This window comes from Falco rusticolus, chromosome 5 (assembly GCF_015220075.1).
Source record: "Falco rusticolus isolate bFalRus1 chromosome 5, bFalRus1.pri, whole genome shotgun sequence".
Lineage (NCBI taxonomy): Eukaryota > Metazoa > Chordata > Aves > Falconiformes > Falconidae > Falco > Falco rusticolus.
Window position 1 is genome coordinate 31825818 of NC_051191.1, and position 18964 is coordinate 31844781.

Below are 18964 nucleotides of genomic sequence, written 5' to 3' on the forward strand. Positions count from 1 at the left end.
CCAATGTACAGCACTGTATACCACAGAGTCACATAGGAATACCATGTTTGATTAATATGTTTGCTAACCAAAGAAATCAACCAAAATTCTATTGGAAACAGCAGTCACAAATGGTCGAGTTTTGGGACAACACAATCTGTAATGCAGAGCTTGCATCTGCTCAGCAAACCTGAAGAGACATTAACTCTAGCAACTCCCTCAAATTTGTGCTTAGAACTACTGCTTAAATGACCTGGACATACTGCTGAGGCTACAAGGCACTGAGAAACAGGGTGACATGGATCTCCATCACTGATGAAGAAAAAGAACATTCAATATTTTCAGGCTGATACTTGGAAGTTGACTAGTAAGAAAGAGCTAAAGATAATTTCTTCATCATAACCACCCATCTTATAGCCCAAACTACTTTGGCAAAATGAATTCATGAAACTTGCTTAAAAGGTAAACAAAAGTGTATCTTTCAGAAAAGCGTGCTTGGAAGAAAATTGGGCAAAGGGCTAGCTTTACTGGGAATGCTGGATTTGTAAGGCAGGAAAACAGAAAAGTTGCAGAAATTACTAACTTCTTGAATGCTCAGCACTTCTGCAAATCCAGGCGGCCAGGGGAGGTTTTCAGACCATCATGTGCACAAACTGGCCTTACTCTTTAAGGGTCATCTTTAAAAGTGCACAGCTGCCTCTATAATGGCTGATAGGATGCTTTTTGGAGGTTGGTTTGTTTTGTGGTTTTTTTTTTTCTTTAAAAAACAGTCTCTAAGCTTACAAGTAATTTCAAGCCCATGAAACATGAAATTGGAAACTGGGATCACCATTTGTATCCATTTAGCTTGTTACTTTCCTCACTAGCACTGCAGCAGGGCTCAGGACCAGATGCCTTGCAAGGATATGACTCCCATTAGGTCTCATGCTAATCACTAGTAGTTCCCAAGTGAACTACTAATACTTCCCCACTGAAGGCAAGATGCTTCATATCTTTCTGCACGCTTACTTAATGAAGAAATGTGTTTCAGTAGACAATGTGACTGTATTATTTTTTTCTGAAAATAGTACTTGCAAATCTAATTTACTTTTCACGCAATATCCACTAAAGAACAACATTAAAGAGGAAACGTAAAGAATATTTTATATTAAAAATAAGCAAGCAAGGAGGAATTGCATTGTGTTGCAAAGTTATATTATTATCTTCATGTCACACTCATGTCATAGAAAAAGGCTGTTTATCATTTCTGGTAATCAAAAGATAAACAGTCTGCTCCTTCTTTATATTTCTGTATAGCATGTCTGAGACCACCAATGCATCATCTTTGTAAGGCAGGGAGAGGTGATACAGAAAACGTGACATAAAAAACTCCAAGGGAAAAAAGTAAGTGACATGACCAAAATCTCATGGGGAAATATGTGGCAGGGATTAAAGAGGAAACCAAATGTTCAAAATCCCAACCCTATGCTTTAACCACAAAACCAACTTTCTTCACTAATACTGAATTAACCCAGTAACTAAAAACAAAGGAAAACCAAGTACATATATTATGTGTATCTTGCCACTTTAACAACTCTGATGACACTCAAGTGTCCTCAAACTAGATAGGAAACAACTACAAATATATGTTTAACCCCAGTGTGGTAATCAGTTCCACAAACCAAAAGCAGTAGAAAAGCAAGGGAAAGCAACCTCACATAACACTGCTTGCTGAAGCTGTTAAACCACACATGCAGCCATAACATAGTGATTGAAAGATCTACAGGAATATATACTACTGACAAGAAGGGACTTAATACTTATGTTCAAAGCATGGAAAATGTTTTCGACTACAGCAGAAAGACTAGTAGAAAATCCAGCAGAAGGTTTTAAATTGTTAATTAAGACTCAAAAAGAACTCCTGTAGAAAAAAAAAAACCTAAGGAGTCTAAAAAACACTGTAGCATCCTACTTCAGACAAATCTTTTTTAAAGAAATCACAGTGAACCAGAGTTAGATAGGGACTAGGAAGAAGCTATTTTGTAGAAGAGAAACACACAGGTACTTTTTCACTGGGAAGCTGTTCTGGTTCAGCAGATCTGCAGCAAGAGTAGCCAGATCATTTGAAAAGTGAAAAGAAAATCAACTACTTGTTTTTATTTTAAAGGAGCCTCACTGTGAGAATAGGTGTGGGTGTGAGAGCTCTTTTTCAACTTCATAATATAACATGAAGCAGACAAGATTTTTTTTTTTTTTTTTAAAGTACTGTCATGTCATTGCTCTGCTTACTGGGTGCCAGAATGATTTTTCTCTACTTATGATTCTTCTGAACCTTATGAAAATGCATCTGTGAAGCATTTAATACTAACATTTAAAAACAGAATATTTATTCAGACAGCAACACTGAGCAAAACAAATTTCCAGGGCTGCTATGCAGGTTCCCTGATGACAGAAAAAGTCTATTTATCCAGTTACCCTGGAGTTCTGCATGCAGTAGGTTTGTATCAATTTTTTGTCTGAGCAAACCAACATTTTCTGAGAATTGAGATCCACAGGTAAAGTTTACAACTAACCTTGCTGTCTTCGATCTCCTGGGTTTTTCCTTGAAGCACTCTCCTCTCTCCAAAATCGCAGGTTGACTTTAATGTAAGCTGACATGAAAGCATCGAGCTCTCTGCCCCAGTAAGCTCCAAAGACTTTGCTGAGTACTGCTGCGAGCTGGCGGGACCGAGGTTGGGTATCGGGAGGGCAGTGTGAACAGGCTTTGACCCTACGGCTGGCTGTCTTAGCTTGGAGGCAACCCCAAGTACAGGCATGGCTTCTATAAAAGTATCTTCTTTCTGCCAAAGAAAATGCTCCTGACCTCAGTCTGGTAGACTCCAGCTTCAGCAATTCCAGAACAAATACTTTAAACAAAAGTAGCAGTCATCTTCTCAAAAATGTCTTAAAACAATAATATTACGAGTTTCATAAGGAAGCAAAACTTTTCCTTCATCTCTTCCCTTCTCCCTCGCAGCCACTCACACGCGCTGCTCAGTGGCTCTGTAAAGAGTAAACACTCCTTTGGGGCGTGAACTTTTCTTGAAGGTAACTACCACAGAGCTGCCTGTCTGAGATTAAAGTACTCATAAATTTACTTTTTCTTCTTCCTACAGCATTCCAAGTCTGTGCATTAAGTGAATGAAGGACGGGAGAAAAGGAGGGAGAGAAGAGATGAAACCTCCCCGTACTCCAACTGTCAAAACAGCTCTGAGACCACAACACTGTAAGCAGAGACCTCTTCCTGACTACATAAATAACCAGCCCACATCTTAAAAAAAAAAAACACAAACCTCTTTTTTTTTTTCTGATTAAAAAAAAAAAAAAAAAAGACCTGAGTAGTGGCCAAAGCAAACAGCTGTTGGAAGAGTTTTTATCCCGGAAATAATCTCAGCAATGAAGCTGTTTGTCTGATTCCTGGCTATTTTTCACTGCTGACAACCATGAGCTACGGTGTTTCATTCCCCGTTCCTCCCGTGAAATCAGGTTAAAAAATCATGCAAGAGCGTGGCTAGGAACAGACGCTGAATCACAGTGTGGGTAATGTCTGTGCTATGAAAAATCCATACAAAAACACAGAGCAGGATATAGGAAAATCAGGAGCATTGTTAGAAGATTTAGTCAATACAGCTTTTCAGAGTTTGTGGTGGTGGTTTTTTTTTCTTTCTTTCTTGGTGGTGGTGCTAACGTCATCTATTTAATGTTAACACTTCCCTTTCTAAAAACATTTAAAGCTCCATGAAGTCCATGTCCAACGCATCATTTCTGCTTGTTGTTCATAGAAATATTCATGCTGGCAACCTCAAGTGCTTGTACATGGAAATACAGGACAGATAGGCAAGCAGAGCAGGCTACAGAATGAGTCACAATGGACAGACTGATTTGCTGAGCAGCATAAACGCTTACTTAAAAGGAGAACTGTAAATTCCTTTGAGAGTCTATAGCAGGGGAACTCATTTTAAACTGTGATATAAGGAAACAAATGTGCAGAAATGCCACACCATTAAACTCTTATGAGATTTTATCACCTAACATTACAAACAAAAATATTCCACATTTGGTTTTATCGTTATCTCTTCCAAAATAATACATAGAGAGATAGGATTACCTAGATCCTATTCTGCCACTAATATCCTACATGGTATTAACTATCCCTTCCTTGAATAGTATGTGCTATTAACGCTACAGATGTAAGCCCAAGAGAAAATAAGAGCCTCATGGACTTTTATTTCTCAAGTTAAGGATGGCAAGAGTTAGAAAAAACACAAAAAAAGAAAACAGAGTAAATGAGAAGCAGAATAAAAGGATACTCTTACATCACCCTTTGAAATTATTTTGTGGAATAAAACTGTAATACACAGTATTATCCTTAACATAGATCACACTGACACAGTAGTTAAAAATTCAACTCTCTCTATTGACTTATAAACTATTCCATTCTTATTTGTAGGGTAAATCTGACCTGGTTTAGGAATCTCCTGAATTTTGAAGTGTGTGTATGGAGGATTAGCAAACCCGTTTCAGCATCCTTTGCTTATCTTACCTTTGCTTTTGCCATCATTAACAGTAGCTGCAATGGACTCTATGTAAGATTGCACAGAAGTATCTGCGTTGCATTTCAGACAAGTTTGGCCCACAGCACCCACCACTCTGTTCCAACAAGTGGGATATTCTTGTTCAGTGTGACATTAAAGGTCTTAGGCAGAGCAAAGGGGAAGAAAGCTCCTTGTGCGGTCCGCATTTGTTCTCCAGCACCATAAAGCACTGTGGCTGTGTAAAGAATTTAGGTTTCTTAGACACAACTGTTAATAGTTAAAGCTTTAGAAAGTGCACATATGCAAAGGCTGAAGCGGACCACAGGAAAAGAGGGATTTATCTCTTGCAGTGTTTGAGAAGATGAAAAATCCTCATGAGGACTGTTAACCAATGATCAAGACAAAGAATAAACTAGAGTCATGAAACAGATACTTTCTTAAAAAGAACTTTGCCAAAAAGATGTAATTGAATCTTATTACTACTCAGGGTTATAATTTTACGAAGTAATGCACTATGGTAATCTTGCTGTTCTTCTTTTGAATATGAATGATGAGGTCATGATACCCACAGTCTCTTTTGCAACCCATTTTCCCAGCACAGAAACCTTAAAAGTAATAAGTAAGCAAGCTTACTGGGAGAGAGTCATCTGTAATACATAACCAACAGGGTTTGGAAATGTGTGTTGTGATGTGAAGCTGGTGTTACTCTTTCAAAATTATTATTACCCTTTCAAAATAGTTGTTAATTATATTATGACTTTCAAGCTAGTATAAGGTCAGGGTCATCAACTTCAGAATTTAGACAGAGTTTTTACAATGATAAAACCCAGAAGTGCTTCCGGTCTACCGAAGATACAAAGAAGAATCTACAAGAGTATTTGCAGCAATTGAGAAAGATGATGGTGGAAAGCAATAATAATGCTCCATAGGTAAGAATGTGGTCACAAGCCTGGTTGCAAGTCTTGTCTTCCTGTTTTTGTTTTCCCTAACTCTAAGTAAAAGATAAATAAACACATTACTGCTACCCATAGAAATCACTTAGCTACATTTTTCACTTGAAAAGTTTTTGTGTACCTCATGATAAATATGGGTTTTATGAAGGATATCAGGGGAAAAGAATATTTAAGACCTAGGCTTCAGTAGTGTTTTCCATGCAAACAGGAAAGCACAGGATAAAGCATCTGTGGACAACATGCACAAAGAGGCACCAGACACAGGTGCTAGTGGTGGAGCTGACAGGCAGGGGATGGCACTGCTGGCAGAAGGTGTCTGGGCCCACAAGGATTCTGTGAAGGGAAGGACAGAGCGTAACTGTGAGGAAAGGACAAAGCTGGAAACTGCAAAGAAGGGAGCCTTGTAGGCAGCGTGCTGGTAATGTGAGTTTGGTGGGATTGTCCTCAGTAGCTCTGGGGTGGGGAGCTAAGTGACCATGAAGCAGGGCTGCCGGGGAGAATCCAAAGAAGGAATGAGGATGATTTACAGAAGCATGAATAGCAATCAAACAGAAAGAAGGCATATCTGTGAGAAACCAGGGGTGGGGAAGTTGCAAGCAGTGGCTATAACCTGAGGTTAAATTAAATCAAAGCAACATCAGACAGCCTGGCTTAAGGGACAAAAGTATTGTTGGCAGGATAGAGAAAGTAGTGAATAAAAAAATATGGCTGACAAACAAGGAACACGTATCTTCACTTGGTTACGCGAAGCTGATAGACACATATCTAGAAAGGGACTGAAAAGGAACAGGTCGGGCTAAACATGGTACAGAGAGAGGACCAGTAAGTTTCTAATTTACCTGCTTGGACATTTATCAGCTTAGACATCCTCAAGCCAGGCACGTAGGGGACATCATCTGGATTCAGGATGCAGGAGGATTAACACAGATCACGACTGAAGCCCTGACACAAGGGAAATGATGAAGTTGTGCAGGAAAGGAGAGAGTTATGAGGAAGCTAGAAGACAACCGAGCTGTGGAAAAAAACAGAGGGCAACATTTCCAGTGGGGTGTTAGATAAGGAGATAAAACTGGAAAAAGGAGAGATCAAAAAATAGGGAAACAGAGCAACGGTCAAAACACAATCCTTAGTAGTCTTGTCAACAGTAGTGGCAATTCCAGTGAAATGTTGAAGGCAGGACCGTTTCTTTAGCTAATTACAATTAAAAATGATGACAATCTGACTATAAAGTATGACTTCAAAAGCATCAAGCAATCAATGTTTTTACAGAAATTATGAGTTAGATGAATAATCTTTAACTCATAGGTGGTATGTATGCATTGTATAGTAAACCCCACATCCCAGAAAAAGCTGTAATATTTATTTCATATAACACGAGCAAGCACATCTAAAATCCAAGCTATTTCACAAAAGATGGTATATGTCAGTAGTAATATTAAGGTGAATTTTTGTTCTGAAGACTTAACAGGAATAACTAACTATTCACAGCACAACACCCTAGCATAAATTTCCTTTCCTTCATCGCATCTGATACCAGATCAAGCTCCTTGAAGGCTGCTCCCCTTCTGCACCCCCAGCCTGGAGACAAACTGCTTGTATGAACCGAGCAGACAGCTGGCAGTGTCTCCCAGACCACAGGAAATATCAAGAGAGGGGACACCTGCCTCAAAAGTGGAGCCAAGAGATTTGTTTGCTCCTTCTGGTCTATGATCTTCGACAAGGAAGCTGTTGCATGTGTCCAGGGTCAAACAGGAAATGTCAGGGGTCCAGAGACTGCAGCGGTCTGTTCTGAGCTGCTTCCCTACTTCACCCCACTGGTGTAACAGCTGTGCCTATAGCTTATGTGAGCGGGGCCAACTTCTGAATGAGCTTCAATGTGCTGATACAATCACACAATTTGAGGGTTGAGCAGATTTTTTTTTCCCCAGAAAGAACTCTTGAAAAAGCAACCACCATTACTAAAATACTGAATGTACCTGAAATGGATTTTATGTTTTATTTAATAAACCCAGGTAAGGCACGTTTAAACTTTTATAATACAAGTAAGAAGCTCTTCTCACGTCTGTTTGGTGTAACAGAATAAATTCAATCTATCAGATAATGATGAGACAAACTGTTCAGCTCTGACTCATGTTCACAGCATAGTTCTACTGACATTATCTTTGTTATTACAAAAGTCAGGTGAATCCATTAGTCTCAAGGTAAGACATGTAGCAAGTATTTCATCCTATCTGCAACTATGTAATGCTACTAAGTAAGCTGCTATTGTTTTTCTTAACAGTTTGGAATTTGCAAACATATATAATCCAAAGCCCAGTTACAGTCTCAGAAAAAGGTGCATCCGGCTTCCTAAAGGAAATCCTTCTGTTTTGGCTGAATGTTTGGGGAAGTTTTTCAAAGAGGACAACTTTTAAATAAGGATATCGTTTTATCCTCTGAACAATTTGGCCCTTCGAAGCTCAGCCAGGAGTTTATGGGTTTGAATGCATTAACTCTTAGAAATGACCAGATCTTTTATAATTTTTATTCATGCTGCACATTTGCAGCATTTTCCATCTGATGGTTTCAAACCTTTATGCACAGTTTAGTACCATACCTCTTTGTGAAGCGTGCAAGATGTATTAAAATATATGGTTCAAGCAGAACCATGAGGCTAAACGATCTTCCAAAGTCTATATAAGGCCTCAGTATTCTCTTTCTCAAGTAGGGATTTTTTGGGTTGAAACATCTGTGTGGGTTAAAAATTATCATTATTTCTGTTTGTTACACACTGTATTTAATCATGAAGTATTTGGCTTAAAGGAATCAAGCTTAAATACTATAGGATTGGGAAATGTAAACACAAATTTTTTAGGGGTAAGAAAGGACTAATAGCAACTGAACACACTATGTAAGTATTTACATACTGACCTACTGACTAGACCATCCAGCCAGCTGGTAAAGCTTAATGAAAGCATCAGCTTTCCTCTTTGGGAGGTGGAAGAGGAAAAGAAAAAAAAACGACAGCCCCAAACCTGGATAATCCATTTGTTCCTTTCTAAGTAAATGAAACAAACAACAAATGCTGAAGACTCTTAAAGCTCCTGTTAACTTCATCTAACAAAGAAAAAACCACAGTTATTTCAATCTTCATAAACTGGTCTGAAAGATTATACTCATCCTAAGAATCGAATTGCCAGCTTTTCTTTCCTTTCTTCCTTGTTTCCTTAGTTTCTCATTTACAAACCCTCTCCAGGGTGCAGTGTGCCATAGCAGGCACACTGGCTTCTCCAGCATTCTTCTGGGCACTGGCATGTACCTTGTCCCTCTTGCATTTCTGCTCTCTTCCCCAGCTGGCTTTCTGTCTCTCAAAGGATGTCTGGCTTTGGATCACCTTTGGTGGGCTATGGTGAATTACTGATTTCAACTCCTGATTGCCCTATATCTCTCTGTCTTAGAATACATTACAGGTATATGACTTCAGTGCTGCATTGCCAAAGGAGCATTTCCCTCACTTCTCAGGGCATTTAAGAGTGTTCCAGCTCTCTCTGGTTACTGGAGAAATGTCTAAGGTAGACACCACAAACAGACATTTCTACAATGTATGATTAAGTTCTTAAGTGATAAAATTACTTTCAGTGGAAGTGTTAAGGAACAGAATTCCTGGCCTGATTTTATTAATGTTATTAATGGAAGCAGCTTTGCTCCATTTGAAATTTTGACCAAGGTTTAAATTATCTTTTATTCCCCGCAAAAAATGGTCCTCATAAATTCTCTCCAGCCACTACTGCTCTCAACACAGATCCCTCTAGAACGAAGTTCTCCCAATACACGTACACCCTAATACAATGTTTTATGATGCTAAGGAGACTTTTATAAGTCCTAATTAGACAAGAAGGAGCTTGGGTGGTTTTTTTTTTGGGGGGGGGGGGGGTTGGGGGGTGGTGGTGGGTGGGTTAATCAAAGCTGTTCTGACTCTTGATACTAAGTGTGAACTGTACAGAACATTAATCCAAAATTTCTTCAGAGTAAACTTACCATGAACTTTTCTAACTGTAAAAACTAACCAATTAAGATAAAAAAACTGAGACTAAACAAGAATCTACTAATTACCTGCCATCAGGTAGCTGGCAGAGTGGCAAACCTATGCTTTTATTTGCTGGTAAGGGAAAAATTCTTCTTATGAGCACTGTGGATCTGATAGAGGGTTTCAAAATCCTAGCTATGCTGCCATTCACTTGAGGATTGTAGAGAAAAGCCGCTCCATAAGGTTCCCATTGGTCTATTAAAAAAAAAAATCAACTTAAAAAAAAAAAAAACAAAACACTTGGAAACATCTGCTGCAGTCATGAGCAGACTTTTGGCCAAGTGCGGCAATAACAGTGAGAGACTTTGAAGTCAATCAGCTTTGCTATCACCAGCAGATACCCCTGCAGTCAATGGAAATTACTGCACAAAGAGTTTGGGAGATATGAAGAAAACTTGCTCTGCCAAAAGTGTATATAGACAGCAGTGAAGAAAAACACTATTTTTTTAATAATCATGAAAATGGCTAGGAGTAAAAGGTTAGCAATAGGTGTTAAAAAAAAAAAAAAAAAGAAGATTACATTAATACTTAAAGAATACTTCATGAAAACAAACATGGGTAGATTTTCAGCAACTAGCTTTGATATTTGACCTTAAACAAGTGTGAGCTGCACTGCAGCTGGAAGAACACTTCTGACTCACAATCTACTGTCTGCTTCCTTCTTGCTTTGAGGCTGTAGTCATTTAATGCTAGCTTGCATCACCCACAATTTATAATACCTACTGTGCTAGCTATACCACCTCTACCCATCTGCTTCTCTGTACCTTGATCTAAATCACAACTATTGTGTAATATTGTCTATTATTCCTCACTGCTTATCAGTATAGGTGAATGATCCAAGCCATGTTTTTGGTTTCCTGATGGTCTTTGCAGATGCCATTGTAAATAATTTTGTTATCAAGCCAGCCTTCCTACAATACTCACATTATTTAATTTTCTTTAACCATATAAATATCTCATATTTATCCTACATTTGCTGTGGTTTGCACTAATTCAGGAGATACTAACAGACATTTAAAAGGCAAGATTTCCTAAGGCAAACATAACATCTCCGCGTAAAATAGGGACTAACATTGTAGTTCTTGGGGAAAACTTACAAGACCACCATTGTATCACTTTTACTTCCACAATTCCCATTGGAAAAGTGGGCATTTACTTTACTCTGATGCTGGGTGGGTGTACCAGGTGGAACATTAGGCCCCATGGCAGCGTTAGGTTTATAGCTGGATTCAATGATCTTAAGGGTCTTTTCCAACCTAAATGATTCAATGATTCTGTATGACCCATTTCCATACACTTTCCTTGCACATCTTCTACTGCCAATGGCCAGAAGCAGGATACTGAGTGATGGATCCCTGCTCTGACCAGTATTGCCGTTTTGGATCTCAAAGTTCTTAGGTGAAGACAGATATTGTAAAGTACCTTGAAGTCACACTAGGATTTTTTTGCTTTGATAAGCAGACATGCTCTTTCTGCCCATGTCTTTGTGCTATATGCCTGTTCTGATTGAGGAGTTATGATGACACTATACAGCATCCACATTTTTAGCAGTGTTTCCTCACCAGGGCTTATCACCACACTCACTGTGGTTTCCTGCCCTTGTCTAGTGCTTGGCCAGCTTGGATCTCTGGCAGATATGGTCACCCATCTTTACCTGCAAAATATTAAGCAGGCAGGCCTGGTGTGTCAATAAATTAAAAACCTTGACCACGTATGATTTAGCTGTAAGTGGGTGCTCTGCTCTTTCAGAAAAAAATCAGCCTAATGCACGTACTACAAATCTCCACCATCTGCCTCTATCTCCTGTTGGCCATATGCGAACATTGCCTACAGTTAGCCTTGAAAGCTTGTGCCTTGCTCCATTCTGCTGTGATCACAGCATGCTCCAGGCCAGCTGCTGAAATGGTTTCTGTACGTCACTAAACAAAACCTTACAGTTTTTTGATCAATAGGTGTCAAGGATGAACTTCTGTTTGTCTTTACCAAACACCTTCCATCTATACTACGCCGTATCTATACCTTGTGCCATCTTAAGAGAAATCTAATAGTACATTAAACCAGCAGCTTTTCAGGTCAACAAAATATATTTTCTCACTGCCACTCTGCCTGTAGATGCATGATTTTATCTTTTGTGTCTATATTTATGTATATATGAGTACACATTTAACATGTCTGACAGTCATTAATGCCCTTTGAGCAATTCACCTGGGTTGTTTTATCTTTCACCAAAAACCCCAACCCACTCCATAGCACACATATGTCAAAAATAACTTCAAATCCTGCAGATGTTAGATGCTTCCTTCCTGCTTCTCAGCATACTGGGAAGAGATATTACCTTACAGATGTGGCATGTTAAAAAAAAAAAAAAAAAAAAAAGAGAGAGGCTATGGTTATTTATTATATCGGACTTACCTTCAAGTGCAAGAAAAGTGCTAGATGGGAGACAAATGATAAAACTCCTCTCCCAGCTTTTATCCATCAGTGGGGCTTTTAGAACTGACATATGTAACAGGCATATGGCACCCATAAAGGCAACAGCAGCATTCACAAATTAAAAAATAAAATAGAAAGCCAAAATAATTTTGTTCCACCTACCATAACCCTAGGATAAGCTATGAAGAAAACATAGTTTTATCAAAACCAGAAGGGAGACTAAACTGGTTACTTAGCTGGAGCATCTAGCTAAATAGATGCTGTTAGCTAAAAATCAGCAAATGCTAAATTAACAGTCACTAATGAAAATGTCAGCAGTGGCACACACACCTTCAATGGTGACAGAGACCATTATCTACAGAAAATGTCTTGATTACAAATTCATGTAGCGCCACAGCCAACAGTTCAGTAATTTTCTTGATAGACCCAGGAAGATTTCAGCTGGTAGAAAACTGCATAATTCCAGCTGCTTCTGTCAGCCAATTCTGAGACTTAATATAGCTTCTCTTTCTACATTCAGAAAAGGTATTAGCTTATATATATTATTTCTTTTTATTCCTTTATTGTTTACTTTACTCTCTCTGAAAGTCTTATTTTTCATTCCATTCCCTTCCCTGCACCCAGTGAGAGAATCTTCTCCAGAATAAGAACAAGATGTGCAGGCAGTATTTTTATTTTCTTTTCAGAAACTATTATAGCATAGCACAGCATCACAATTTCTGCAGTACAAACTACCTGAGCAACAATGGGATCTGCAGCTAGCAGAGTATTCAAAAATCCACTCTGACAACCTGTCAAAAGAGTCTTTTTTTTTTTTTTTTCCCCGTGAAACTACTTTAATTTAGAAATTTTCCCAATATTCCACAATATGGGATTTTGGTTTTAACTGTCTTTTCCCTCTCACTGTTCTCCTGTGGCTCCTGAGCCCTCTCACTGCCTTTTGCAAATCTCTACACCTTACTCCCTCAAACTATAATTAGCAACTTTTGCTTATATTGCCCTGCTTCCTTTTGGCCTTCTATGGAGCTTCTTGACTCTACCAGACCCGAGCGCTTTCATTCTGCATAACATGATAAAGCTGAAGCAGTCCAATACCAAATACTATGAGATACTACTGCAAGATGGCAAGAAATAGGATTCTATGTTTGCTTCAGTATATTGGGGAGAGTGAAAAAGGGTGAGACAAAACATGTGCAGTCTGCTATCTGACCTGGAAAAGGTTTCTTTCTGAGATTAGAGTTTGAGTTCCAGGCTAGTTACATTCTGGCCAAATTGATTTTCCCACCCTCACAGAATTGAACTCTGTTCCTCGTTATATGGGTGTAAATCTGCAGCAAAAACTTTGAACTTCCAATGAGTAATTCTAGATTTATGCCAGAGTAATTGAGAGCAGAATGTAGCCTCTTGGTTGCTCATAAATATTACACTGTTTAAAATTTCTATCCTCCAACACACTTGTGAACTTTCCAGTTCTTTACCCTAACCCTCTTTTTTCCTTCAGGCTATTCTACAAGTTGACACAATAAATATTTGGAATTTTTGACACAAATCATATTTGGAAATACTTTACTTCCAAATCAAGGGAAAATGTAACTACCGAGAATGTATTTATCAAGCAAACCCTTTTTTCCAGAGAAAAACTTCAATAATACCAAAGAAGCATTTTGGAGTGCTGACACAGGTAGCATGCATGACTGTCCAGCTTTTTCAAGTCTGCTGAAGAGTTATTATTTTATTAATTTCTAGACCACTGTAAATTCAATTAACAGGCAGCTGAAAAAAAAAATCTCTAAATCTTACTTCTAAAATTGTTACACAACTAGTTTCTATTCATTCAACTCATTACAAATAAAACTCATTTCAATAAAGCATACTTTCTACACTTTGGGTAAACTTTATCCCTGGTATAAGTTTAATTAATTCCAGTGAGTTTTTCTTCCAGCAGGAAAGAATTTATTGTTTATATTATATGCCAACAATTTGTTTAGATTTAACAAAATATGGATACTCCTTATGTTATAACTTCTGTTTTAAAATTTATCACAGTAGTTTTTTGTTGAAACAATTTTGCTGATACAGCCACCCTTTGTTTGCTGTCCACAGAAGCCAACAGGGTCACAGAACTATGCTTGTGCATGCTAGTGGCTTCAGCTCACCCTGTTTGTCCACATAACACCAAAGTACCTGGAGAAATTTTGACACTGTCCAACTGGGACTAGAGAATTGCTTTTCTTTGATCTGGGGATTCATGAATCCCACACCGTCTCTTCTTTGATGAAAGACAGTTGGTTTCAATTAAAAAAAATTATGAATACTCAACAGGACACTTTCCCAACAGGAAACACAGTTAAAGTGAGTCAAACCTTAGCACAATACCTTTTGGATGATACCCTCTGCTCAAGTGTGAATATTCTCAGTCATTTCAGACATCAGCTTAGGCCACCTCAAGTTCTTACTAGTTATATCTGGACTTACACAGTACAAGATGAATGCAAAATCTTACAGATGAACTATTCCTTAAGAAGGCATAAAGATAGGCTGTTGAAAGGCTAGAATTTGAAAGGCCTCTGAGTAATCAGTTCTCACTGATTTCAATGAAAGGGAGGGGAAAATATCCATCCATAATTGCAATGGTTAGGGAACTCAAGAACCAAGCCCAATTTCCACAAAAATCTTTCCACATACAGAAATCTTTCCATAGACTTCAATGCCTACATGTGCTTAATAGTTCTCACTCAAGGACTCTGAGACTGGAATCGTATTATTCATTTATGTAAATCAGTTCAGAGAAAATTTAGAAATTAGTGGGGATGGTAGAAACTTTAGGACCATAATGAGATTTGATTAAATTGGCAGGCCAAACTATTCGGCATCCCTCCTATGCACTCTTTGAAACAAATTTGGCTTAAGCAGAAGCTCTTCCGAACTAATTAAAAAAATTATCAAGGCTGGTTTAAAATATTTATTTAAATTCGTTTTTGCTACTGGCTGCCAAGTTGAAGTCAAAACTCATCTGTGAATGGAAAAAGATCATTTGAATGGCAGTGGATTATGTAAAGGTTGAGACTTGTTGCCCAGAATGAAATCTGTGAACATTACATTGAAAGTGCTAGTTTGACAAGTTGGAAAAGGATTTGGAACTTGAAAGCCTCAGATGCTTTTAAAGTTAATTTGAATACATATAAACATGTTGATTTTCTCCTTTTCTGAATGTTGCTGAGAGAAGCCATTGGGTTTTTGCCATGACACCAGCTATATCAGCAAAACAACTATCCCCAAATGTCTTCTAACTCCCATGCCAAGTTTTGACCTTTAAAGGCAGAGCTCCTAGAGTCTTTTTGAAATCTATTAGAAACATTTCTTATAGCTATTGATTTTGTACAGGTGAGACTGTGCTATAATAGCAATGGAAAGCAGCAGCAAACCTCGATACTCTTTTGCTGTGTGTTTCTGTAGTAGATAAAGACTCATAGCCACAGACCACTACCCAAACAGCTGTATAGAGAACAAAAACCAACCTGTTTTCCTCTATGAAATAGCAGAGGTGACAGACATCATTCAGATTTTGCTGGTGATACCTCACCATCACTAATATGCCAGTCTTCTCTTAGACAAGATCTGAACTGTAAAACAGGAGATGACTAGTCGTCCATCACAGCTATGATGCAAAGAAAATTACTGTGATTATGATCTTTGAGCCAGTAGAATGCAGACGGAATAGAGCAGATACTCCAAAAAAGTAAGGTAAATTATCTGTCCATCCATCCATCTATGTCAAAAATGATACGAGAGCCTGGCCATTCATTATTTTCATGATCATTTTGTTCACATACCTATGTATTGAACAAGCAAACAGTGCTACTGTATTCTTACGCTTACAGTAAGGGACATTTATGACTTGCATTCTATGATAGTTTCATCATTACCCATTCTACTGTCCTTCAGCTGATCAGTGTAGGAAAAAATCCAGATTATTACGCACAGCCCATGACTGCATTTCAGTTAAAAATCCTATGACTTAAGCTGCCTTCTAATCCTTCTAGAGCCCTTAATTATATGGATTTGAAAATGTACCCTATAACTATTATGTGCTCGGATTGAAATTAATACTTAGTTTTCTTTCCCCTTTTAAAAAATTCCTTACTTGACATCATTTTTTTTACTTTAAAGATTCTATACTAAATCCAAAGTTTTATTAACCATCAGCTCTTAAAGAGAACTGAAAGTCACCAGATTATTTCCTCTGCTTGCAGCATAACTTGTCTTGAAACAATCGGTGTGTCTATAGAATTTGTTAGATGTATGCATAGATTATTGTACTTAAAAAGCTATTTTTAATTTTCTCTCTCAAATTAAGTCAAAGATGATGAGGTATAGACTGCAATACACAAGTCCAATTATAGTGAAATAAGCCAAGGCATACAAGTAGCCCTCAGCTGTACACTAGCATTAATGTACTTCCTAAGGGTTTGATCCTGCAGCTCTAGTGCATGCTCATTTCTCGTTGCCATCAAGAGTTCAATCATCAGTTGCAGACTATAAAGACATATCCATTTCAAGCCATTAATCAGAGCTTGCAAGCTGAAGCTGGTGGGAGTTGTGCAGATATAGGACAGTAGCTTGCTCTGAGGTTTTTGCTAATTTGTTCATCATCCTTTGAAGCACAGAAGCAGGATAAGAAAACTGCATGAAATATTAAATCATCCCACATTCCCAGGAAGGTTCTGAAACAATTAAAAATGGGTCCTATAATTTATGTATGATAGTTGGTACTCTAAGAAAGCCTGAAAAACTGTCATAGAAGTAAGAAACTTTCCAGTTGCAAGTGTAACACCAGAGTATGTTTGGTTGCTATCCGCTGGGCAATACAAGATATACTAAGCACTTAACAAATAACTGCAAAAGCATAGGCTGTCATATTTTAGCAATGGAAATTTCATTGGGAAACTGCTTTAGATATCCCTCCAACTTTGAAGCCATACAATCATCATAGTTTTAAATTTGGAGTGGGACTTGACAAAGAGAATTTTTAAAATATGAGGAGAAAGATGGCAACAAATGACATGTTTCAATAAAAACTAGATAAAGTATACTTAGAAAATCTACATTTCAACCTGAAAACATTAAGAGCAAATTATTCCTTCTTTACTTTTAGAAGTATTTTCACTCCTCCTTTTCTGTAAATTACTTTGTTCTCTTTCAAAATTCTTTTAACTGACCTGTTTAAATTACATTTTAAATCATGCAGTGATCAACGTCAGTGATCAATTACATGCAAAAAAGTATTGAAAAACTTATGTCTCCACTACATTTCTTCCAAATATTTAACTCTTAATTTTGAAAGTATTTCATTTCAAAACATTCCAGATGTTTTTACTTCAGGATGTAAAAAAAGGCATTGAAAACACACTAGATCAAACAAAGTATTTTCTCTCTAAAATAATTTAAAGATTTTAAAATAGATGTGCACAGCTGTAGGGCAAACAAATAGCTGATGTTGGCGAGCAGCTATTGTGCAACATGCATGTTTCACAAAGGAAGCATAATTGTCTCTCTTGAAACGTGTGCTCCCCCATCTGTCTATTGTATCCGTTACAGAGACAAGTATGTCTCTATCAAATTATGAACTACATTTTGTATTATGTTAGAACACATGTCTAAACTTGCCCAAAGGAAACCTATCAAATTACATCCCAGACAACTGCCCTTCCTCCAAAAGACGCTTGACGTCTTAGTGGAAGAATAACATCAAAAAACCACTGAGGCTGCAGTTTGAAGCCTACTTTTTCAACTATTTGACCAATATTAGCCCATGACAAAGTTGTTTAATTTTAGGCAAGGACACAGTAGGCCTGGGGAGACTACTAACTGTGGCAAAGGAGCCTTTGAGAGGACCAGCAGAAGTCCTAGTTAAGACCTAGTCTGTACTGAGAGAAAGGAATCACTCCAGGGAGTAAGACAATTAAAGGACTAGAAGGGTTTTTGCTTATTCTAGTACACACAAAAGCAGGGATTCATCTCATGCATCTTTATAGATCTAAGTCTGAGCAAGCCAGACCCAGCTGTAATTATGCTCAACAGACAGAAACTAGAGGCTGGTTTGAGGATAAGACTAATCAGCCTTCTGAGGTGCCTACTTCCTTCGACTGATCATACTGTGAGTCTCCCTTTGATATGACCAGATTCCAGACATTCAAGGTTACAGTTTCAAGTCACAGAAAATGTGACAGAAACATTGAATTAAACTATTCATTCCTTTGTCCTCCTGCCCCCGACATCCTTTCCCACTTCCAAATCACAGCCTTCTGCCCTTTGGCAGTGCCAATCATGTTTATTAAATTAATGGATCCATTTTTAAACAAAACCAAGCTTTTTTCCCCAAATAGATAGATAGATAGATAGATAGATAGATAGATAGATAGATAGATAGATAGAATACATTGTCTAATCTGAATCCAGCATAGCCCACAACTTTTTGTGAAGATGTGGCTTCAGAACATGTCTTATAGAAGACAGAATTAAGCTTGGACCAGCCAGAACCAAGACAAATAGCCCAAGCACTGCGCTGTCTAAAAAAAGTCCCCATGCTGCTGGCAGTTGGGTGAATCTAGTAAGTTCTTTTCTTTGTTGGTTTTAACGATCCATGTTGAAACCAATTGTTTTGTACTCCCAGGACTGAGCATTTCTAGAAGATAAAACCATCTTTTTTTTCACTCTCCCCCATATATCTTTAAATTGACAGACCCCAAAACTTCTGGACAATTCTTAGCCTACAATACTGCTGCAGACTCCCATGCACCCTCATTATGAAACTAAGAATCAGAACATGATATATATATTAAAGACTGGCACTGAACAAACCCCTGGCTTTGCCATAACCTCTGTGATAATCTGAGAACTATGGTTCTGCCTCAGGTAGCACAATGAGACCTTTTTTGCTTAAGCACAATACTAAGCCCCAACAGGAATAAAAGGGCAAT

The 18964-nt window shown here is 38.0% G+C and overlaps 1 protein-coding gene across 3 annotated transcripts in view; it reads right to left on the reverse strand.

Moving 5' to 3' along the window:
• The window catches only part of NAV3 (neuron navigator 3), a 273367-nt gene extending 270180 nt beyond the window's left edge, over positions 1-3187 (reverse strand). For 2 of the 3 annotated variants that reach the window (XM_037389562.1, XM_037389561.1), the window contains exon 1: positions 2532-3186. In XM_037389562.1, coding sequence (XP_037245459.1) covers positions 2532-2774 — 243 coding nt within the window. In that variant the 5' untranslated portion in view covers positions 2775-3186. Of the gene's footprint in view, positions 1-2531 lie in introns of all 3 variants that reach the window. The other variant, XM_037389560.1, reaches the window with a different exon arrangement.
• Between the last annotated feature and the right edge of the window lie 15777 nt (positions 3188-18964).